Here is a 25,898-nt window from a genome sequence, read left to right as displayed (position 1 = left end):
ATAATGCATGAACACCGACGGTGTGTGTTTCAGTATTGAACCCTAAACATCGCGCAATCCATTCTGTCAACTGAGTAACAGACCATGTTTTAGGGGAGGACACCTCCACCTCTGTGTACTGAAATTCACTAAGATCAGCTCCCATCTCATTTGTTTGAACGGTACCACGATCATAGTGCAAACATAACGTCACTAAATCAGACATCTCTGCTGACCTAACATATTATTCAACAAGGAAAAAAATTAGAAGAACGACAAACGGAAATATATTTTCCAAATCTATCAGAGAACCTAAACATATTTACACTACTTCATTTACTAAACTTAATTTATACTAATCTACCGGAGCACCTATAACTAGTTAAACAACTAAATTTATACTAATCTACCAGAGCACCTAAAACTAGTTAAACAACTAAATTTATACTAATCTACCGGAGCACCTAAAAATAGTTAAACAACTAAATTTATACTAATCTACCGGAGCACCTACAACCAGTTAAACAACTAAATTTATACTAATCTACCGGAGCACCTAAAACTATTTAAACAACAAAAATATTTTACCCTTGAAGCGTGCGCAGAAACGATGAACGATGAACGACGAACGATGAACACCGAGATTATTCCCACACCACCTCCTCCAACTCCACCAAAACAACCAACTACACCCACACCACCACCACCACCACCACCACCACCACCACCTCAACCTCCACCACCACCACCAAAAATAGCTTCAAAACATGCACCACAAACTACCCCATCGCGAGTGAGAAGGATAGTTCGGATGCCCTCCTCCTTACACAACAAATGTATGGTTCAAAAAGTGGAAATGGCAGATTTTTTGGCTGGGGGGAGAAGGTAGGAGGAGAAAGAAAGAAAGGAGATAAGGTAGAAAGGAGAAGGAAGAAAGAGGAAGGAGGAAGAAAGGAGGAAGGAGGAAGAGAGGAGGAGGGGCTGGCTGGCCACTAGTCGGCCACCCCCTGGCCGATAGCCCTATCGGCTACGCCAAGGCCGACAGGCTTGGCCGACAGGCCTGTCGACGTGGCCTGGCCAGTAGTCGGCGCCACGTGGCCGAGAGGCCCTTATCGGCTGTGCCTAGGCCGACTGGACCCCTGTCGGCCGCGCCGACGCCGACAGGATCCTATCGGTGACGCCTGGGCCGAGGCAGGCCCAGTTTTAAAAATATTCAAATGGGCACATTATTTTTCAAAAAGAATAAAAAACAATATTAAAAAAATTGGCTAGTTTGTCTAGGGAGTAGATAGTCCCACGAAGCTTCGGTTGAGATGTTTATGGTGTTGTGCGATGCGGCACGGTCACGTGAAGCGGTCAGACGCGCTGGAGCCGGACGGCCTGAACATAATAGCTGGATTGGAGCCAGGAGAATCGGTGTACTAGTTAGCCCGTTGGTGTGCATGCAGTGGGTTGTTACTTGCATGAAGTTAGTTGGATTAGTGGAGTAATGGGTCAAAGGAGTGGCTTTAGTGCATGGAGTGGTGGCCGTGTGAGGTGGATGTGATGTAGTATGTGAGTCCCTTGTACTAGCTATATAAGTCCATCAGATGAATGAGAATAGGGAAGCCAGTGAGGGTTTGGCAGAGTGAGAAGAAAGTAACCTCAGGAGAGTTGTGCGAGGCAGCTCGAGGTATAAGAAGAAGCGGCACTGCGAGGAGGCGGCACCAACACTCGTGTACCATAGCTTGAAGCATGTACCCTTCACCACCTTCGCCTTCTGTCTTAGGGCGGATCCAGCCCAACGTGCCGCCCCAGGCCCCCGTTGACCCTGTAGCATTTTGGGCCTCAAGATACAGTATCTCGCTACTGTATTAAAAAGGATTTAGGCCCCCCCCCCCCCCCCCCGCGCCCGGGGACTGGGGCCTAGATCCGCCAATGCTTCTGTCCCCACCATTTGGTCTCTTGAACGCAAAGAATATCAACGGCTGTCCTCACCGTTGTGTCAACTACCTCCCAAAGCTTACATGTCACAGGCCCTACGTTCCAGCTACCTAAGCGAATCCTCGTAGGCTCGGTTAGCTTCCTTCCCCTTCGGACTCGTCGATTCAAATACGATAATTGTGTCCTTAGTTTCCAAAATTAAGTGCATCAAGTACGGAGCATAGCAACTCCTGGTGAAGAATGAGGAGACTAAGCATAGATGGCGGTAGTACTTTGACAAGTTGTTCAATGGGGAGAGTGGGAGATCTACCATTGATCTGGACGACTCCTTTGATGATACTAGAAGACGTTCTGTGCGGTGAATCCAGGAGTCGAAGGTCAAGGAGGCTTTCAAGACGATGAAAGGAGGCAATGCGATGGGACCTGATTGTATACTCATTGAGGTGTGGAGAGGCCTCGGGGACAAAGCGATAGTATGGCTAACCAAATTTTTCAACCTCATGTTTCGACCAAACAAGATGCGAGAAGAATGGAGACGGAGTATATTAGTACCAATCTTCAAGAGCAAGGGGGATGTTTAGAATTGTACTAATTACTGTGGAATTAAATTGATGATCCATACAACGAAGCTATTTGAGAGAGTCATTGAACACCGCTTAAGAAGAATGACAAGCGTGACCAAAAATCAGTTTGGTTTCATGCCTGAAAGGTCAACCATGGAAGCTATTTTCTTGGTACGACAACTTATGAAGAGATATAGGAAGCAAAAGAAGGACTTGCATATGGTGTTCATTGACTTGAAGATGGCCTATGATAAGATACCGTGGAATGTCATGTTCTCGCCCTTTGCGCCATCGGCACCACCCTCCAAAAAATACATTTGCACTGTCTTATTTGATTATCAGTCTAACTATCGACAATCTTATATATAGACTTCTTATAGAAACTAACACAAGGAGTGCATTATTATATAGATAGACTGGAGGAACAAAAGGATGGCATTATTTGTTACAACAAACAAGAACTACCACACTGACGAGGTGCCTTTTCTTGATGACAAGCACTTTAACCAACATTTTTCCATGGCCAGTTAAAAGGAAGGACTCAAATTATACATAAAGATCCATGACTAGGAGCAATGAATCATACTCCAGCTGAGATAAGAAGGCCTATGAAGGCAATGGGATAGACCACTTCACTGTCTGCTCTGAAGAAAAAAAAAGTTTTGTCGTGTCACAATGTGATGTAATTATGGCCGTTTTAAAAACAGGCTAACCCAATTATTAGCCTGCTGGTCGCTTTTTATATTATGAAATTATGAATGTGTCATGTATATTTATATTCATGTTGTGAAAGCCATCTCAAAAAAAGGTCAACGGTATTACCAGCCTATTGCTTCTATAATATGAAATCATGACTTGGTCATATATAATTCGTATTCATGCAAGTTGTTGTTTAACAGTAGGAGAATATCGTCATATGAGGTTTGGTGTGACAGCCATCTCAGAAAAAGGCCAACATATTACCAGCCTATTGCTTTTATGATATGAAATTATGACTTGGTCATGTATAATTTATATTCATGAAAATTGTTGTTTAACAGTAGGAGAATATCATATCAGGTTTTTTTATAGTATATAAAACACGAGAAATCCTAATGTGCAGCTAAATTGTAAATAAGACTTTTGGATATAGTGTAAATGCAAAGCTTAATATGGATTTTTAGTTGTTGCTGGGGTGGAGTACATATGCATATGTATAAAGATGGGATTTCAGTATCGGCCTTTAGATCAGTCTTAGTTGCAAATATAATGGTTTGCATACTTGGTTTACTCTTACCTTTTGCGCCAAGGCCATAACAAGTAATTATTAAATATATTTCTGTTTTCAGTAACAACAACCCATCAAACACACCCATCATAAAGAGTTGCTTAAATGATGAAATCATGTTCGATACTAATGGAACATGCAACAATGAATCGCCTTTATGTGGTAAGCGCTACATCTCTGCTAATATAACTTTTATAAAGCCAATGTAAGTTCTTTTGAGCTATCATGCTACCATGTAATACAAATATAACGCTAGCTATGTGTACCAAAGTAGGTTCCAAATCACTCTTACTTTCAAGGTTTGAATACTCGGCTCGCTCTCACTTTTTGCGCCATGGGTGCAACGAGTCATCTAGTTGTTAGTAAAAGAAAAAAGGTTCTGCGCTTATGTGCCACAACTTGTTAGCAGTTGATCCTCTGATGTCGATGTCCAACAGATGTCCTTCAGGGAAGGCCTTAGGTCCTTGTTACAGAACATTTGGTACTCCAAAGTGTCCCCTGCTGCCTTCTTGACCTTGACGGCATAGCAGGATGACGCAACCTCGAATATTTCCGCATCGATGGCAAGCTTCCCCTTCCTCCCTTCCTTACATCCCTGCAGCTTCACTATCCCATCTTTTTTCTTCACGTTGAAGTGCTTTGTCTTAGCAATTTCCTCCAACTTTGACACTATCGTTGATGTTGGATCTTGTGTGATGAACAACTCAGGCACCTTCTGCTTCCGCTGCATCTCTAACAGGCCTGAGATATCAAATCCATGCGATAGGGAGATGATGTCAAACGCGTTCAAGCTTGATGGCTTCATGGCGTTGGATGATTGTTCCGGCTGTTCACATTTGTTAACCTTGTGCTCGGTGCTGATAGTGACGTACACGCCCTTCATGCTCTTTGAGCCATGTCGCTGTGCCAGCGGTATTGTTGGTTTGTACTGCACGCTCTTCAAGCTCTTTGAGCCGTGTGGCTGTGCCAGAAGTACTGCTGGTCTGTACTCCGCCTTGAACCACGGATCCTCGACCAGCTTCTCGATGGTGATGCGAGTCTCTGGGTTTGGATCAAGGAGCTTCCCCAGAATCTTGCTGACATCATAGCTAAACCAGTGAGGGCTCTTGAATTCACTTTTTCCTATCTTCCTGTACATCTCCATTAGGTTGGAATCATGGAAGGGAAGGTAGCCTGCGAGTAGAACAAACAGTATGACTCCACAAGACCATACATCTGCTGTTGCGCCGTCATAGCCCTTATTGTTGATGATCTCCGGGGCGACATACGAAGGTGTACCACATGTGGTGTGCAGCAGATCATCTGGCCCCAGAGACTCCCTGAGGGCGCTAAGCCCAAAGTCAGAAACCTTGATGTTGTCGGTGTCGTCTATGAGGAGGTTCTCCAGCTTGAGGTCCCGGTGGTATACACCACGACTGTGGCAAAAATCAATGGCCGCGATCAACTGCTGGAAGAACTTCCTTGCCACCTCCTCCCTGAGCCGGCCTTTGGCTACCCTGCTGAAGAGATCGCCTCCCCGGACGTGCTCCATGACAAAGTATATCTTGGTCTTGCTGGCCATGACCTCGTGCAGTTGGACAATGTTGGGGTGGCGGACGAGCCTCATGACAGAGATCTCCCGCTTGATCCGCTCGATCATGCCCACACGCAACACCTTTTCCTTGTCAATGACCTTGATGGCGACACTGTGGTTGCACATGAGGCTCCTAGCGTGATACACCTTTGCGAATGTTCCATGCCCCAGGATGCGTCCAAGCTCATAGCGGTTCATCAGGACAGTGCCCTTCTCCGTGCCATCATGCATCTTCACGTCAGAGCCGCAGGAAAGATGTGCTTCTGTCTCTCCGAGGCTTCCTCTTTGGGCCATGTTGATTGTCGAGGGACCAAGAAATGAAGGAGAGGAAGCATTTTTTAAGCAAATTAAGAGCTGGCCGGTGTTTGGCAATCCCGCACGAGAGGACAGCTAGGAGGGTAGAGGTAGCTCTTGGTTATTATTATATGGTCTTCCCCGTGTTATAAGGCGAGGACAGTCCCTTATTTTTCATGCTTCCCTGGATAAGTGGCCACCATGAAGATTTAGGCTCCCTAAAAGTAATATTAAATGGTTTGATCGGATGCTATTTTAGGCTTAATATAATAGAATAGCTCTTCCTTGTCTAAATAATCTTCTGTTCCTAAAAGCTAAAACCCACTTTCTATATTTTTTCTAGACATGCAACACCGTCACATATGCAAGTCGTAAATTACATTATTTTTACATTACTTAAGCCCTGTTTGGAACCACAATAGATTATGATAATCTGAATTATGAAGATAGATTATATAATCTGGTTTATAAAAATAATTCAAGTGGACATGTTTGAAAGCCAGATTATACACTAGTAGAAAACGGGCCTTTGGCCTGGACCCTTTAGTCCCGGCCTGCCACTGGGCCAGGACTAAAGGCCCGGCCACGTCGCCCCAATTCCCAATTCCCCCCTCGAGGCTTTAGTCCCGGCCCGTAAGGAGCCTTTAGTCCCGGTTCATGTCCCAAACCGGGACTAAAGGGCTATGCGGTGGGCAGCCCGCATGTGCGCCACCTTTAGTCCCGGTTTGTGTCTCAAACCGGGACTAAAGTCCTCTGCCTATATATAGCACAGCCCCCCTCTCCCCTCTTCGCTGCATTTTTCTTGGATGGAGGATTGTGGGTGGGAGCTTGCTCTCCACTTTTTTTGATGCACTAGAGGTGTTTGTTGAAATGTGTGTTAGAGCGATGCCGCTTCAGTTCACCGAACACAACTACGATATGAGATGCCCGAGCCACGCTTAAACCTCTTCCTCTTTATATCTACTTATTCTAAAAGGTTAGCAACTATATTTCCTAGTTTAGACCGTGCGGTATTAATTTTTAGGATCGTAACTGTATTTGATATACTGTCGTATAACGCAGATGAGCCATCCATGGATGTACGGTGATCGACGCACAGCCGCTTACAGAGAAGGCATGCATTCTTTTCGAGATGCAGCCGATGCGAACAAGCATGATGGTGGCCATATGTTTTGTCCATGTGTTGAATGTCGGAATGAGAAGGATTACACTTCCTCAAGAGTCATTCAGAGCCACCTGCTTCGGTCCGGTTTTATGTCAGGCTATAATGTTTGGACCAAGCACGGAGAAAGGGGGGTTATGATGGAAGACGACGATGAAGAAGAAGAGAATGATGATGACAACTACCGATCTATGTTCCCTGAGTATGCTGATACCGCAATGGAAGACAATGAAGAAGAAGATCAGGATGAAGAACGGGAACCAGATGAGCCCGCTGATGATCTTGGCCGGGTCATTTCTGATGCACGACGAGGTTGCGACACAGAAAAGGAGAGGTTGCAGTTCGAGCATATGTTACAGGACCACAACAAATTGTTGTACCCAACTTGTGAAGATGGCCAGAAGAAGCTGGGTAGCACACTGGAATTACTGAAGTGGAAGGCAGAGACCGGTGTGACTGACTCGTCATTCAAAAAGTTGCTGGTACTGATGAAGAAGATGCTTCCAAGAAAGAACGAATTGCCCGCCAGCACGTACGAAGCAAAGAAGCTTGTCTGCCCTCTAGGATTAGACGTGCAGAAGATACATGCATGCCCTAATGACTGCATCCTCTACCGCGGTGAGAAGTACGAGAATATGGATAAATGCCCGGTATGCACTGCATTGCGGTATAAGATCAGAAAAGATGACCCTGGTGATATTGAGGACGAGCCACCCAGGAAGAGGGTTCCTACCAAGGTGATGTGGTATGCTCCTATAATACCACGGTTGAAACGTCTGTTCAGAAATAAAGATCATGCGAAGTTGTTGCGATGGCACATGGACGATCGTATGAAAGACGATAAGTTGAGGCACACCGCTGATGGTCGGCAGTGGAGAAAAATCGAGAGAGAGTTCCCGAGATTTGCAGCTGACGCAAGGAACTTATGGTTAGGTCTGAGTACAGATGGCATGAATCCTTTTGGGGAGCAGAGTTGCAGTCACAGCACCTGGCCCGTTACTCTATGTATCTACAACCTTCCTCCTTGGTTGTGCATGAAGCGGATAAAACGCCACATAGTTCTTTCAGGGAAAAGAAACATCGTGGGAGTAGATGACAAGACAGACATGTCAAAAGATTATAATAAGTTTCATGAAATTCCGCCCTTCAAAGTGAAAACTGACCCAAGCATCCTACTGAATGATGAAGATTCTCCATGGCTACGACCCAGAAGAAAACAGAAATAATAGATAGGAATATTGGTGCAATAATGTAATAATGTACTAAACCTTTTATGTAATGCATGTATGGAATGTACTAAATTTCAAACACTTTTCATTTTCAAACACCCAGGAAGCTCAAAAAAAATAAGTAAATGCACGAAATATATCAAATGAAGTCAGAAATTGTTGAAATTTTGTGGTGTGCCTTTGAATGGTGCATTTTGAACACACAAAAAGTATGGAGTTCAAATAAGTTCAAAAAAATGAAATCCCTTTGTAAGAGATGAGTTCTCGTTCGAAACCCTAATACTTCGAGAGAGATTGTCCACTTTGTACACGAAGTGCATTCAGTTTTTGTCGTAGCCCTCTCAACTTTTTAACACATGCTATGTGGGTGAAATGATGATAGCATGCCAACTTTCAACATTTTCAGAGTTCATTTGTAGTGCTTTTCAATTTCAGGGTCAACTAGCTCAAAAAAAAAAGTAAATCCACGAAATATACCAAATGAAGTCAGAAATTGTTGAAATTTTGTGGTGTGCCTTTGAATGGTGCATTTTGAACACACAAAAAGTATCGAGTTCAAATAAGTTCAAAAAAATGAAATCCCTTTGTAAGAGATGAGTTCTCGTTCGAAACCCTAATACTTCGAGAGAGATTGTCCGTTTTGTACACGAAGTGCATCCAGTTTTTGTCGTAGCCCTCTCAACTTTTGAACACATGCTATGTGGGTGAAATTATGATAGCATGCCAACTTTTAACATTTTTAGAGTTCATTTGTAGTGCTTTTCAATTTCAGGGTCAACTAGCTCAAAAAAAAAAGTAAATCCACGAAATATATCAAATGAAGTCAGAAATTGTTGAAATTTTGTGGTGTGCCTTTGAATGGTGCATTTTGAACACACAAAAAGTATGGAGTTCAAATAAGTTCAAAAAAAATGAAATCCCTATGTAAGAGATGAGTTCTCGTTCGAAACCCTCGTACTTCGAGAGAGATTATCCGTTTTGTACACGAAGTGCATTCAGTTTTTGTCGTAGCCCTCTCAACTTTTTAACACATGCTATGTGGGTGAAATGATGATAGCATGCCAACTTTCAACATTTTCAGAGTTCATTTGTAGTGCTTTTCAATTTCAGGGTCAACTAGCTCAAAAAAAAAGTAAATGCACGAAATATACCAAATGAAGTCAGAAATTGTTGAAATTTTGTGGTGTGCCTTTGAATGGTGCATTTTGAACACACAAAAAGTATGGAGTTCAAATAAGTTCAAAAAAATGAAATCCCTTTGTAAGAGATGAGTTCTCGTTCGAAACCGTGATACTTCGAGAGAGATTGTCCGTTTTGTACACGAAGTGCATCCAGTTTTTGCCGTAGCCCTCTCAACTTTTGAACACATGCTATGTGGGTGAAATGATGATAGCATGCCAACTTTCAACATTTTCAGAGTTCATTTGTAGTGCTTTTCAATTTCAGGGTCAACTAGCTCAAAAAAAAAAGTAAATCCACGAAATATACCAAATGAAGTCCGAAATTGTTGAAATTTTGTGATGTGCCTTTGAATGGTGCATTTTGAACACACAAAAAGTATGGAGTTCAAACAAGTTCAAAAAATCATTGCAGAACATATGACCAAATTAATACAAGTTCATCATCACATTAAAGCCAAAGAACAGTAGTGATCAAATGTTATTATTGCAAAAAATAAATACATAAAGTTCTCTCATAAAACAACATACAACTATGTAAAACATTTAAATGCAACAACAAACGCGATCAAAATCGCAACTAAGGTAACAATTGACCCAACAGCATAATGATACCAAGCCTCTTTATCAATGGCATATTTTCTAATATTCCTAATCTTCAAGCGCATTGCATCCATCTTCAACCGCATCGCATCGATCTTCATCTTGCGATCATCGATGACATCGGTGACATGCAACTCCAGTTCCATATTCTTATCCTCAATTATTTTCAATTTTTTCTTCAAATATTTGTTTTCTTTTTCAACCAAATTTAACTTCTCGACAATAATTTTTATGTGGGTTGGAATTTCCGGTTCACATACCTCCTAGATTAAAAAAATATATGTCACATTGGTCGTCATAGTTTTCATAAACACTAAATAAAACAAATAGTTATAAAAGATAATATATACCACATCCGAATCATAGACAGGACGAGGGCCGACGGAGGCGGATACCAAAACCATCGCACTATATAATAACAAAAAATAATGAAAGTGAGTAATTTATACAAGTATGTATCTAAATCATCCAAGTAAGATTTCTTTGATTTTAAAAAGAAGATAAGAACAAGAGGCTCACCACGGTGGTGCTCGCAGTTGGTGTGCACAGCCAAACCTAGACAAATATTAAGGAAAATGAAGCTTGGAGGTCGAGTTTGGAGAGGAGAAAGCTTAAGTAGAGTGGCTCGGGCATTTCATCGAACACGTCATGTGCATGAACTAGGGTGGCAAGAGCATGGCATGGTCACACTTCAACAACCAAAAAACAGGGGATATGGCGGGCAGGGGCGAGGGTTTATATAGGCAAAACCTTAGTCCCGGTTCTTGCCACGCCCCGGGACTAAAGGCCCCTGCTTCCCGCCTTCTTGTCCGCCGAAAAAGGGCCTTTAGTCCCGGGTCGTGGCTCCAGCCGGGACTAAAGACACCCTTTAGTCCCGGTTGGAGCCACGTCCCGGGACTAAAGGCCCCTGTTTCCCGCCTTCTAGTCTGCCCGAAAAAGGGTCTTTAGTCCCGGGTCGTGGCGCCACCCGGGACTAAAGGGGTCTTTAGTCCCGGATCAAGCCCCGAACCGGGACTAAAGATCCACCTGTATAAGCGGGAGTTAGAAAATTTCGAACCCAAATCGTCCATTTTCTCTTCTCTTCCTCTCGTTCTCCTGCCCGGCGCGGCAAGCGACGAACTCGAAGACGCCGTCAGGCTGCCCGCCGTCCTGCTCGCCGCCGCCTGCCGTCCTCCTCGCCGTCGTCGTCGTCCTGCTCGCCGCCGCCGTCCTCCTCGCCGCGCGCCGTCGTCCTCCTCGCTGCGCGCCGTCAACACCCCCGGCCGGTAAGCCCCATGCCCCCTCCTCCCCAACACTCCGGCCAGCACAAGCAAAGAAGAAAAAGGAGAAGAAAGGAAGAAAAAGGAGAAGAAAGGAAGAAAAAGGAGAAGAAAGGAAGAAAAAGGAGAAGAAAGGAAGAAAAAGGAAAATAAATGGAGAAAAGGAGAAGAAAGGAAGAAAAAGGGAAGAAAGAAAGAAAAAGGAGAAGAAAGGAAGAAAAAGGAGAATAAGAAAAGGAGGAGAAGAAAAGAAGAAAAAGGAGAATAAGAAGAGGAGGAGAGGAGAAGAAGAGGAAAAATAGAAGAAGAGGAGAGGAGACGAAGTAGTAGAAGAATAGGAGAAGTAGAAGTAGAAGTAGAAGAATAGGAGAAGTAGAAGTAGAAATATAATTTTGCTATTGTATATGCTTAAGTGTTAATAGTTTAATTTTTCTTTTGTATATGCTTAAGTGTTAATAATTTATTTTTAGCAAGAAAATTAATAGAACTAGTTTAATTTTGCTATTGTATATGCTTAAGTGTCCGGGACTAGGCTCCGCCAGGCTGGTATTTTAGAGTTTAGGTTCTAGCCAAGACCCGGGACTAAAGGTCCTCCTATATAAAACGAGCCTTCGAAGTTTCCAACCCCTCTTATATAGTTTGTTAGTTTATTAGTTAATCAAATGTCCGTTTTTTGCAGAACTATGGATCCACATATCAGGAACCTTGAAGAGGAAGAACTTCTCGAAGATATAATCAAAGACGGCCCCGACGTGAACCAGCCGAATCTCCGACGTCATATCTAAACGACTCTGGATATGGAATGGAGGTCGAGCGACACGAAGATGAAGCCGATGGGGCAGGAGATAGGTCCAATGACGGAGAAGGTGATGATAGCTCCACTGATGGAGAAGCCGGTGGAGAAGCCGGTGAAGAAATAATAATGTCCGGCGAGGTATACATATAAAGTTCGACAATCACTTGTAATATGTGAAAAATATTGGAGATAGCTCTATATTGTATACATATACATTCATTTGATGAATGTTTCTCCCTCTTAGGCCTCCACATCGAGCAAATCTACGAAACGAGGCCCGACTAGAAAGTTGGATGCACGGACGCATTACACCTTTGAGGTGATAATGCCTACGGGCGAACCCAAGCTTCCTAAGAATGCTGCTGACACATTCAAGAAGCAATGCGGAGTTCTCGTTAGGGATCACGTCCCGATCAGCGTTCGGGAGTGGAACAAGCGCAAAGGGGCAGCCGATAGTGACTATGTCGCCGAAAGGTACAAAGATAATCTTTGGAATGATCTCATGTCACATTTCAACCTGCCAGAATGTGAGAATGAAGACGCCGCAGACAAATTGAGGGCCAAAGTCAAGCAGTGGACTCTAAAGAAGATGGCCGAACTGTTCCGTAGCTGGAAGAAGAAGCTATGGAAAAACTATCTGGAGACCAAGAAAGTGCCAGTATTCGAGGGGTATCTAGCCAAGCAGGCGAATCACTGGAAGGAATTTCAAGAGTACAAGGAGTCAGAAGATGCCCAGGCATTATCAGAAAAAAACAAGATAAATGCAGATAAGAAGAAATATCACCACAAGCTGGGGCCAGGGGGCTATGAGACTGCCATCCCAAAGTGGGAAAAGAAAGAGCAAGATCTGATAGATAAAGGCATCGTACCTGAACCACTCCGTGATGAGTGGGAATTGAGAGCAAGATATTGGTTCCTTGCGCATGGTGGGTCGTACGACGAAAAAACAGGGGACCTCATCTGCAATGACAATCTTAGGATACCCAGGGAGAATTGGAAAAGGATAGTGAAAGAAATTAAGGAGGGACAAAGAAAGTTCACTGCAGATAGAGATAAAGATTTGCTCACATTGGTCCTCGGCAATGACGAACATGGAGGACGAACGCGAGGCTTCGGTCCATCTTACTCGTGGTGGCTTGGGTTTGCCAGAGACCAAGACACTTACAGAAGCCGAGAGAGAGCAAAGAAGCGGCAGCAGGATGAGAAGAATGACAATTTCAACCAGTTGCTTGCCAGGATTAACGAGCAACAGAAGCAGATTGATGAGCTTAGAGGAGTACCGCGCCAGGAAGATCCTGCACTTGATATTACCGGCGCCCCATCTAAGCGGAAAAGCAGCGTGGCTGAATCTGAGGCCCCGCCCGGCGATGAACGAAGAATAATACAGGGCGGTCCCGGCTACCCCCTGGATGGAATCAAGGAGTCAACATCATGTGAACTCCATCAGAAATTCACGAACATATCCATGAAGGTGGCTGTTGGACAAGCTTTACCTTCTGGCCCTGATGCACGCTGGCATGGCCGTGAGATTCCAGCTGGCTTTGCTAAAGTCGGGGTGGATGAAATCATGACGGGGTTTAGTGATATGTAGCTCGACATAGCTGGACCCGAAGATGAGAGGACACTCGGAGAAGTACTGGGTGGAGTCATCCTATGGGACAAGAACTACATCAAGCTTCCAGGCTCGGCCCCAAGGACAACACCGCCTCCGAGTCGTCGCAGGTCACCTACACCTCCATTACCTCCAAGCCCTCCACATGACGTCGGCCAGCACAACACGAGTCCATCTCTATCTCCGCCGCCGCCCGCTCCGGATACAAAGCCTGAGCCTGCCACGGATACAAAGCGGGAGCGTGCCACCAAGAATGCTCCGGATACAAAGCCTGAGCCTGCCACGGATACAAAGCGGGAGCGTGCCACCAAGAACGCTCCGCCGCCGCCTGCTCCGGATACAAAGCCTGAGCCTGCCACGGATACAAAGCGGGAGCGTGCCACCAAGAACGCTCCGCCGCCGCCCGCTCCGGATACAAAGCCTGAGCCTGCCATGGATACAAAGCGGGAGTGTGCCACCAAGAACGCTCCGCCGACGATTCCTAAGCCACAGAGCACCCCAAAGCGCAAACGGTGGCCCCTCCCAAAGGTACGTCATGCTAATCTTCCTATCGGACCTTATGATCGTACCCCCTTCCATCACAGTATGACTTACACCATAAGCCTGATGACTATACACGCACATTGCCAGCACAACACGAGTCCATCTCGATCACCGCCGCCGGACTTGGGTCGTCCGTCTCTGCCACCGCCCGCTCCGGATACTAAGCGGGAGCGTGCCACCAAGAACGCTCCGCCGACGATTCCTAAGCCACGGAGCACCCCAAAGCACAAACTATCGCCCCTCCCAAAGGTACGTCATGCTAATCTTCCTATCGGACCTTATGACTTACACCATAAGCCTGATGACTATACACGCACATTGCAGAAGGAAGTGAAAAAGAGCAGATCACGTGCAAGTGCAAGTGGGAGCAAATCAAGTTCAACTACAAGCAAGAAAAAATCAGACGTTCCTCAGCTTGCACAACAGGCCAAACAGTCGATCCCACCCCTCAAGGTGTTAACCGAGAATGTTCCCCCTTCGATGCAGGGTCTAGCTTTAGAAAGTGCAAAGAAGTTGGCGGCTGCATGTGGTGTCTCAGTTGAAGAATTGCTGTCTTCCCAAGACGACAAGATACCCAAGGCTGTGGTAGCCCCTAAGCCACAGTTTGTCTTGGGTGAGCCTTTGGTCAGCAAAGATGATCTCCCAACAAATATGCGTTACTTGCATCAATGGTACTTAAGTGAATCAAAGAATGGGAGAACGATGATCGTGCTGAGTGTCCCCAAGGAGTACTACGGCCGCCCTGAACAAATCCATATCGACTTTGATGAACTCTTCCAGATGTACAATGGCGACGCCCTCGACAAATCTCTTATGTGTTGCTATTGTCTGTAAGTTTTTCAATTTATTGTCTACATATATATAACTTGTTTAGTTATTTCAATTCGTTGTCTATATATAACTTGTACTCTATTATGCAGAATGAAGATTATGTATTGTAAAAGTAAGTGCATCCTAAATATTGGGTTTATTGACCCAGATAAAATACATATAGCGACGCTAACTAATTATCCCAAGGAGACGGAGGAAAACCTTCTAAGGTTTCTAATAGATCAAAATTTCTGTGACCACATACTGTTTCCATACAACTTCAGGTGAGGGTCTTTACTCTGTTGTGTCCATTCACTTATAAGTGTAATTGATAAGTTACTGACACTTCTATATATATACATGTGCAGCTTTCATTGGATTCTGTTGGACATTCAAATTGATAAGGGAAGAGTTGATGCCTTCGACCCATTATCAAGACCCTTGAAACAGTTCCAAAGCCTGCAGGACATGCTCCAAGGGTAATTTTAATCATTCTTGCGCTCTATCGGTCTCTTTCGATGATTTTCTGATATATCAATTAATGAAAAACTGAGCAAATCATTATCCTTGTCGGGCAGGGTTTGGAAGCGATTCAAGTGCGTGACTCCCGGTAACTTTCATGAGAAGCTGACCTTTAAAGCGGCTCAGGTAAGTAGTAGTATGATATACTTCTATTAATTTTCAATACATTTATGATGCTAGATTATTATTTTGATTATATATATTCTATTCTCGTAAAGTGCGACCAGCAGCCACGGGGAACGCATCTATGCGGATACTATGTTTGCGAGACCATTCGCATGTTTACCTCTGAGCACAAGGATCACAGATTCGACGTAAGCAATGAACATTCACACCTCTATTTTTACCCGTCATTCTTTGTTATCATGATTGATATTCATATTCATCTCCTCTTCTTATATAGCACACGGCCATGACGACGAAGGTCCTACCAGAGCAACACGCGATTGCTGTTGCAGAAGAGCTTGCGATCTTTCTGAGGACGGAAGCTATAGATGACAAAGGACGATTTAGTGTAGCTAGGGGTCATTACTGATGTCCGTCCATGTAATCGAATAGACGGGCTCTAGTCCCGATAATTCAGATCTCCATATAATTGTATATATATGCTCGCTTGTAAGATAAGTTAATTATATATATATATGCATAATTATTTCTATTTTAAATTATATTGAAACTAATTCCCGAACACCAAACGAGGCATCACGTTAATCTCCCGAACACCTAAACCCTAAAACCCTAAAACCCAAAAATAATTTCATTCAAAAAAAAAGCCAAAAACCAGCAAAATCTGAAAATCTTTAGTCCTGGTCCGTGTAACGAGCCGGGACTAAAGGGCCTGCCCCTGGGGCGCTACGAGGCACCCACGTGGAGCACCTTTAGTCCCGGCGTGTAAAGGACCGGGACGAAAAGGTTAGGCCTTTAGTCCCGCCCCTTTAGTCCCGGTTGGTGAACCGAGACTAAAGCCCCTTACGGGCCGGGGTTGTAGGCCCTGTCCCCACTAGTGATATAAACTGTAATCCAGGTTTTACATTGCATAATGACCTGTCTGTCCTTTGTTTTTTTAAAGAGGAGAGTGGCGGTGGTAGAAATGTAATTATCTCCAACTTTACAAGGGTAATGGGTCATTAGCAATACATAATCTGATTTTAACTGGTGTAGAGTAGATTATGAGTTTTTAATAATCCGTCCATCTAGTTTTTATAATCTACACCATAAGTTGTCATGTTTGAAGACATAATAAATTATAAAAATTGGATTATATAATTCACCTTGGTTGATGAGATTTCAGATTTGAGTCCTATAAACCGGAAAGGAGGGAGTAGTAGCATATGTTGTCATTTTTGGCACACCGACATGATGGAGAATGATTGAGTTAATTTAATCTTCAAACCGTTAGACATATATTTTTTAGAAAAAGAGAATGACCCTGGGCATCTGCATATGCGTGATGCATGTAACCATTTTAATAATTATTCACAAGTACCTTATAAAGTAATACATCAGCAAACTTGAAGCCACCATCTTGATAACATCTGTCGCTACTCTTATTCATTTGATGAAGGGTGCCGATAGTTCGAGCCGAATAGCAATCAGACGTCGCAGCAAAGCCTAACATCTAAAGCCAGAGGCTCACCCAAGTTGCTTGCCGGGTTTGGGTCACATACCGGTCCGAAACACTCTCACAGTCTGCCACTACCATCTTCCACCGATCCATCTTCAAAGCAGGTGCTGATGTATCGACCATGCCAGGCCTACCGTCGATGCCACCATGATGCCAGACAAAGCCACCTCCGTATGCATGTCCAGCACAACGCATCCGACGTCGAGAGTCTCCTGCGTCATACCATCGGGACCCGTCGTCATCGTCGCGGTAGATGCCATGTCGCAGCACCACCTAATCCAGATTGCCTCCGATGCCTACCAAATGGTGTCCACCATCCACATAGCTCCCAAGGAGGTGCATTCAAGAAGGGAACAACGCCAAAGACACCGTCACCGTCCATTGCAGTTTGGGCTTTCACCCGGGAGACAAAAGGGCGTATTGGAGGCATAGGTAGATCCGACGAACGTCTCCATAAAGAAGAATGTTGGGACAAACCCACCGACGAACTAAACGCCGGACGAAGGTAGACGAAGGAGATACCACGATCTTTCCGGCGACGAACGCCGCGGTACACCAACGCCTGTATCTTGGCTTTATTTCTCTCTACAAATCAAACACATACATGAGGTACACACGCACGCACGCTGCATAACCCGGAAGAACTCTCACATCGACCGGACACACATCACGGTCCCGACGGAGACTACATCTTCTAGGCCCCTCACACTTGGCTCGGCACACCCCGTCGCTCGGCAACACACCGGAGCACGGCTACACACACCGACACCTTCTACAAACAGTACACACGGGGCTTTTATAGTCGGCTGCACACACAGGCCAGCGGCCACACACACCCCACTAACGAGACTAAGTAGCTAGCCACAACGCATAACCACCACGTACGGCCACTACCACATGACCCAACCACTAAGCAACTAACCTCTCCTTGATTCGCTCCAACGTCCAAGGACCATGCCTATCATTCGGCCAACAACCATACACAGCCACGAGCTCACCTGGTGATCCGGTCTTCCCTCGAACGTGAGAAGCCCGCTCCTCCGCAAGACCTGGTGCCATCGTGCCTCCTCCTGCACCTGCTGCATGCATCACATCCATTGGTCGTGCTCGATCTTCACAACGGCACACGACCTGGACAACACATACTAAGTCAAGATTATGGCTAACAACTTCCCCTTTAATCTTGACATAGCTTGTTGTCGACCGCCATCTTGCACTCGTCGCCGGCCGCCGCTCGCACGCCTCTGTCCTGGACGCGCTCTTGCCGATGACCACCATGCCGGACTCGACCTCGCGCACATACGCTGGTTACCACCGTTGTGAACTCGCAGCCCGTCGCCGTCTCCATTCTCTCGCTATGTGCTGCAACCGCGCCGCCTCGGCCTCCATGTTCGCAGCGCTCGTTGCGGACTCACCGCGCGCCGCCTCCGTGTTCGTCACGATAGCCGCAGCGCCGCGCACCTCCATAGGCCGATACATGGCCCGAAGCTTCGTGTTGTCGCCGACGAATGCCGCCATCGATGGTACGCCTCCGGCACTCCGAACCACGCTCAAACCAACCAAGCTCATGATACCAACTGTTTGGACAAACCCACCGGCGACCTAAACGCCGGACGAAGGTAGACGAAGGAGATACCACGATCTTTCCGGCGACGAACGCCGCGGCGCACCAATGCCTGTATCTTGGCTTTATTTCTCTCTACGACTCAAACACATACATGAGGTACACACCCACGCACGCTGCATGATAACCCACAAGTATAGGGGATCACAACAGTTTTCGAGGGTAGAGTATTCAACCCAAATTTATTGATTCGACTCAAGGGGAAGCGAAAAAATATTCTCAAGTATTAGCAGTTGAGTTGTCAATTCAACCACACCTGAAAGATTTAGTGTCTGCAGCAAAGTATCAGTAGCAAGGTAGTATGATAGCAGCAGTAGCAACAGTAACCAGTAGCAGCAAAGTAACAGCAGTAGCAAAAGAGTAACAGCAACAGCAGTGACAGCAGTAGCGGCAAAGTAATGTAGCAAGGACCAGTAGGAAAACCTCGTAGGCATTGGATCGGTGATGGATGATTATGCCGGATGCTATTCATCATGTAACAGTTATAACACAGAGAGATATGTAACTAGCTCCCGTTCGTCAATCTAATGTAGGCATGTATTCAGTATGTAGTCATACGTGCTTAGGGAAAAGAACGTGCATGACATCTATTGTTCATCCCTCCCGTGGCAGCGGGGTCCTAATGGAAACTACGGGATATTAAGGTTCTCCTTTTAATAAAGAACCGGACCAACGCATTAACACTTGGTGAATACATGAACTCCTCATACTATGGTCATCTCCGGGAGTGGTTCCGGCTATTGTCACTCCGGGGTTGCCGGGTCATAACACATAGTAGGTGACTACAACTTGCAAGATAGGATCTAAAACACACATATATTGGCGACAACATAATAGGTTCAGATCTGAAATCATGGCACTCGGGCCCTAGTGGCAAGCATTAAGCATGGCAAAGTAGTAGCAACATCAATCTCAGAACATAGTGGATACTAGGGATCAATCCCCGTCAAAACTAACTCGATTACATGATAGATCTCATCCAACCCATCACCGTCCAACAAGCCTACGATGAGATTACTCACGAACGGTGAAGAGCATCATGGAGTTAGCGATGAAGGAAGGTTGATGATGACGATGGCGATGACCTCCCCTCTCCGGAGCCCAAAACAGACTCCAGATCTGCCCTCCGGATGAAGAACAGGAGGTGGCGGCGCCTCCGTATCGTAAAACGCGATGAACTCTTCTCCTTGATTTTTTTTTCGGATGAAAGAGGATAAATAGAGGCGGTGGAGCTTTGTGGGCCCCACAAGCCTGCCAGGCGCGACCAAGGGGGCCCGCGCCTGGTGGGCTTGTGGGCTCATGGCTCCACTTCCTTCGCTGATTCTTGCGCCAGTATTTTTCATTAATTTCATAAAAATTCTCCGTAAATTTTCAGGTCATTCCGAGAACTTTTATTTCCGCGCAAAAACAACACCATGGCAATTCTGCTGAAAACAACGTTTGTCCGGGTTAGTTCCATTCAAATGATGCAAATTAGAGTCCAAAACAAGGGCAAAAGAGTTCGGAAAAGTAGATACGACGGAGACGTATCAACTCCCCCAAGCTTAAAGCCTTGCTTGTCCTCAAGCAATTGAGTTGACAAACTAAAAGAGACAAAAGAAAAACTTTGACAAACTCTGTTTGATCTTGTTGTTGCAACTATGTCTAACTCATAACCAGAATTTCAGCAAGATCACAAGCAAACCACATAAGCAAATGACATCTTGGTCTCATGGTAAACTCATATCAATGGCATAATCAAGTAGCGAGCAGATAATAATAAGTTTCAAACATCAACACTTCAATCAAAGCAATCATGAAGCAGTACGAACAGATGGTATCTCGCTAGCTCTTTCTGAGACCGCAAAACATGAATGCAGAGCACCTTCAAAGACCAAGGGCTGACTAAAAATTGTAAATCATGGCAATGAAGATCCAGTCACAGTCATACTCGACACGGTTAAAAGCAAAACATAAAAATGACAGAGGTGCTCTCTAAGTGGTGCTTTTATAAGAGGAGGATGACTCAACACGAACATAAATAGGCAGGCCCTTCGCAGAGGGAAGCATTGATTTGCAGAGGTGCCGGAGCTCAAGCTTTTGAAAACAGAGATAATAATTTTGGGTGGCATGCTTTCATTGTCAACGCAATGACTAAGAGTTCTCACCATCTTCCACGCTACACATGCTATAGGCGGTTCCCAAACAGAAAAGTAAAGTTTTGACTCCCCCACCACCAATCAATCACACTCCACGACTAGCCGAATACTCGGGTGACGTCCATACCAACATCAATCCAGGGGGAGTTTTGTTTGCAACTATCTTTTCGATTTGAGCATGGAACTGGCCATTCCAATTACCGACCCCTTTCTCGTGAATGATAGTGAATAAACACGTATCGAGGATAATACGCCTAGCATGGAAGATACTGATAGCCCCTGTCACCACATGAGCGGTTCGGGCATGCAAAACAGATTATTTCTTGAAGGTTTAGAGAGTGGCACATGCAAATTTACTTGGAACGGCAGGTAGATACCCCATATAGGTAGGTATGGTGGACTCATATGGAACAACTTTGGGTTTATGGAAGTGGATGCACAAGCAGTATTCCCGCTTAGTACAAGTGAAGGCTAGCCAAATACTGGAAAGCGACCAACTAGAGAGCGACAACAGTCATCAAAATGCATTGAGATTAACTAACATTGAGTGCAAGCATGAGTAGGACATAAATCACCATGAACATGAATATCATAGAGGCTATGTTGATTTTGTTTCAACTACATGTGTAAACATGCACCAAGTCAAGCCACTTGAATCATTCAAAGGAGGATACCATCCTATCATACTACATCATAGCCATCTCAACATTCATGTGGGCATCCAAGACAAACCATATAAGCTCCTAGCTAAGTAAGCATGGCATCAGAAACTATGATCTCTAAGTTGTCATTGCAAACATGTTTCTCTCACAACAAAGCTGAATCAGGAACGATGAGCTAGTCATATTTACAAAAACAAAACAGATCGAGTTCATACCATCTTTTCCAGGCTCAGTCATTTCATCATATATCGTCATTATTGCCTTTCACTTGCATGACTGGATGATGTGAACAATAATAAGAGTGCTCGTGCATTGGACTAAAGCTGGAATCTGCAGGCAAACACAAAGGAGAAGACAGAGTAATATGGCTCTTTGACAGATAAACAGATATGCATGCGAGAGCCACTAAACATTGTAACCATGGTCTTCTACCTTGACCCAAAGAAAAGAAAACTAATTACATGGGAAAGCTCCCAACAAGCAAAAGAAGAACAAGAAAATCTTTTTGGGTTTTCTCAAACTAGACAGACACACGAAAAGAAAACGAGAAAAAGAAAATAAACTAGCATGGATGATACAGTGGCAAAGTGTGAACACCGACGAACAAAGTGAAAGCATAAGCAAGAATGTAAAGTCGGTGAGAAACACGTACTTCCCCAAGCTTAGGATTTTGGCCTAAGTTGGTCTACTCCCAAGGAGGGAAATAACCAGCTCCGGGGTACTCCGGAGAGGACTGAGGATGCCACTGCCGTGTGAGCTCCTCTGGCTCCCACTGATAAACTGGCGTCTAGTACTCGACTGGTGGCTCGGGCATGGGCACCTGTGGTTGGGCTATGCCCCAATATGCGTAGATGTCCAAGGGCATAATAATGTACCTTCCTGCATGAAGATTGAACAAAGAAGGAGCAGGCAAAGTAATAGTCTCGCGAGTACCCTGACTAAAGACCAGGTTATAAATCATCCTTTTATTTATATCTCTATCAAGAAAGTCATGGCGAACCATGCTATCGTAATCTAGATATCTCTCGGGAAGAAGAATCTCTTCTTCCTCCTCCGGTCTAATAGGTATCTCAAAGTGTCTAGCAAGACGAGTAGCATAGATACCTCCATAGACAATGCCTTTAGAACGGTTCGTGTTCAACCGTTGAACTACTATAGCGCCCAAGCTATAAGTTTTATCACTATAAAGGGCTTCGTGCAAGACCGGAAGATCTGGGGAACTAAGTGACCCAGCTTTCCCACGGCCAATCAAACATTTTCCCACAAATAATGAGAAGTACCGAAGCACGGGAAAATGAATGCTAGCAGCTCTAGCACAAGACACTCCTCTCTCCTCTCCTACAGCAATTGTATCAATGAAAGATTCCAAATCCCGTGGACGAGGTTCATGAATATCCCCAACGAAAGGTAATTTGCAAACATTGCAAAAATCCTGGAGTAACATGCGTTGGGGGATATCATAAAGTTTGAACTCGACCATAGGAGGATTCTTCCTCGGATAGAACTTAAAGCTTTGTACGAAGATATTAGTAAGGAGGAGGTATTGCGGACACTTATCTTCAACGAAGGTGGTAAGGTCTGCGTTCTCCACCAAGCAGTAAAAGTCCTCATAAAGTCCGGCGGCGCGTAAGAACACGTCGCTTGGCCACTCGCATGCTCGAACTTCTGCGACTCGAGGGACCGGATACTTGGGCTTCTTCTCATTTCCATCATCCTTGGGTTCACGGCTTGAAGAGCCTCTTAAGAACCTCCTCATCTTTTCCCTTTTCTATCTCTGAAAATTTCTGAAATTTTTAGTGATTCTAAGGAAAAGTGAACAAGGCTCAACAAAACTCGTAGCAACTACTCCAACAAGTGCCTAGAGGCCATATTACGCGTCAAAACCACTTGGGACCAGCTAGAATTAGCATGCAAAGCTCAAGAACATGGTCACCAAGGCAGAAAAAATACGCGAAGTATAAGGCACTAGAGCAAAAACTAATTGGACCAATGGAGGAGTCACTTACTAAGGAGTAATTTCCCCAAAACAGTTCGGAGAATGGTGCTTTGAGCAAAGAGATCGAAAATCCCAGCAAGAGGAGCAAGAACACGGGTTTGAGCTGCGAAACGATTTTTTCTGGAGGTAGGAGAAGCATATAAGAGCAAGAATGAGTGGAGGGGGTGCATGTGGGCCCCACAAGCCTAGTAGGCGCGGCCGGGGGGTGCCCGCGCCTCCAGGGCTTGTGGCCCACTGGTGCAGCCCCCAGACTAGCTCTTCGTCTCAGTATTTTTCAAAAATTCCAGAAAAAATCATTCTTGATTTTTAGGACGTTCGGAGAACTTTTATTTTCGGGGTACTTTTCTCCGGGACGCTAAAACAGAAAACAGGGAAAATTAAACTAAATCTATCATTTTTCTTCTAAGCAACCGAAGGTGAAAGCTTGGAACAGAGGTTTGTGACTCCTCGATTCATCCATCTCATGGTCATCGAAAGAAATCCATCAATGAGGTTGATCAAGTCTCCTCGACAAACCTTTTCGAATCACAAAAGAGAACGGAGAATTTTCGAATAGTCACTAGGTCACCTCAATGGGGATGTGTATTTCCCCAACAATCAAATCATACTTCATCTTAACAGGAGGTATAGGGCATTCAAAGCTCCCAATAAGAATCGATGAAGTCTTTTCGATAGCATTGATGCAATGTACTCGATATTGTTTCTTCGGAAAGTGCATTGTATGCTCATTACCGTTGACATGGAAAGTGACATTGCCTTTGTTGCAATCTATAACAGCCCCTGCAGTGTTTAAAAAGGGTCTTCCGAGGATGACCGCCATGGCATCGTCCTCGGGAATATCCAAGATAACAAAGTCTGTTAAGATAGTGACATTAGCAACCACAACAGGAACATCCTCACAAATGCCGATAGGGAAAGCAGTTGATTTCTTGGCTATTTGCAAAAAGATTTCAGTGGGTATCAACTTATCCAGTTCAAGCCTACGATAAAGAGAGAGAGGCATAACACTAACACCGGCTCCAAGGTCGCATAAAGCAGTTCTAACGTAGTTACCTTTAATGCAGCAAGGTATAGTGGGCACACCGGGATCACCTAGTTTCTTAGGAGTTCCACCCTTGAAGGTATAATTAGCAAGCATGGTGGAAATCTCAACCTCAGGTATCCTCCTCTTATTAGTCACAATATCCTTCATGTACTTAGCATACGGAGACATTTTGAGCATATCTTTCAAACGCATTTGCAAAAAGACAGGTCTAATCATTTCAACGAATCGCTCAAAATCCTCGTCATCCTTTTTCTTGGATGGTTTGGGAGGAAAGGGCATGGGTTTCTGAACCCATGGTTCCCTTTCTTTACCATGCTTCCTAGCAGCGAAGTCATTCTTATCTTATCTTCTATTCTTAGGTTGTGGGTTATCAAGATCAACAGGTTCAATCTCTACATCCTTTTCATTGCTAGGTTGAGCATCTTCATGAACATCACTATTGATATTATCATTAGGCTCATGTTCATCACCAGATTGTGTCTCAGCATCAGAGGCAGATACATCGTTTGGACTCCCAAGTGTATCAGCATCAGGGTTGCTAGCGTGCAAGTTCCTATCATCTTTCTTCTTCTTCCTAGGATGACTAGGTGCATCAGTGCTAACTCCTTGAGAATCTTGTTTAATTCTCTTAGGATAACCCTCAGGATACAGAGGTTCCTGGGTCATTCTACCGCCTCTATTGACGACTCTAACAGAATTGTCATCCAACTCATTGAGCAAGTCATTCTGAGCTTTAAGTACTTGTTCTACCTGAGTACTAACCATAGAGGCATGTTTACTCAAGAGCTTAAGATCATTGACATTTCTGTCCACACAAGCACTTAAATGACTAAGCATACGAGCATTTTATTCCAATTGTCTGCTAACATAATCATTGAAACTCTGTTGTTTGGCAACAAAGTTATCAAATTCATCCAGGCATAAGCTAGCAGGTTTACCAAAAGGAATATCACTCTCATCAAACCTACGCAGAGAATTTACTTCTACTACCTGTATCGCCTTATCAAGACCATGGATCTCTTTGATAGGTGGTAGATTTTTGACATCTTCAGATTTAATGCCTTTCTCTCGCATAGATTTCTTAACTTCCTGCATATCTTCGGGACTGAGGAATAGAATAACTCTCTTCTTAAGAGTTGGCTTAGGAGGTGGTTCGGGAATAGTCCAAGCATTCTCGTTGCACAAGATGTTATTCAATAGTATCTCAGCTTGTTCTACAGTTCGTTCCCTAAACACACAACCAACACAACTATCTAGGTGGTCTTTAGAAGCATCGGTAAGTCCATTATAGAAGATATCAAGTATTTCATTCTTCTCAAGAGGGTGATCAGGCAAAGCATTCAGTAGCTGGACGAGCCTCACTACTGGAATCTGCTGGTTTGCCGACAGCCAGAGCTGACGGCAAAGGACAATTTAACTGATGGTAAAGGCTTTGTCGTCAGTGTGCTGTCGGCAAAGGTACCGGCCAAGATTTTATCGGCAATCACCTTCTTTGC

The 25,898-nt window shown here is 44.6% G+C and overlaps 1 protein-coding gene across 1 annotated transcript; it reads right to left on the bottom strand.

The window, feature by feature from the left end:
• Window positions 1-4,117: 4,117 nt before the first annotated feature.
• On the bottom strand, window positions 4,118-5,515 carry LOC123425163 (CBL-interacting protein kinase 5-like). The gene has a single exon (XM_045108845.1). It carries the CDS (start codon window positions 5,501-5,503, stop codon window positions 4,118-4,120), a length of 1,386 nt encoding a protein of 461 aa, XP_044964780.1. The 5' UTR covers window positions 5,504-5,515.
• Between the last annotated feature and the right edge of the window lie 20,383 nt (window positions 5,516-25,898).

Source organism: Hordeum vulgare, chromosome 2H, assembly GCF_904849725.1.
Source record: "Hordeum vulgare subsp. vulgare chromosome 2H, MorexV3_pseudomolecules_assembly, whole genome shotgun sequence".
NCBI classification, from domain to species: domain Eukaryota; kingdom Viridiplantae; phylum Streptophyta; class Magnoliopsida; order Poales; family Poaceae; genus Hordeum; species Hordeum vulgare.
The sequence above is the reverse complement of the archived record's forward strand: the minus strand, read 5'-3'. Positions and strand labels throughout refer to the sequence as shown.

Bases quoted from the DNA above. Each gene is read 5' to 3' on its own strand.
- LOC123425163 (XM_045108845.1), bottom strand. From the start codon at position 5,503: ATGAACCGCTATGAGCTTGGACGCATCCTGGGGCATGGAACATTCGCA.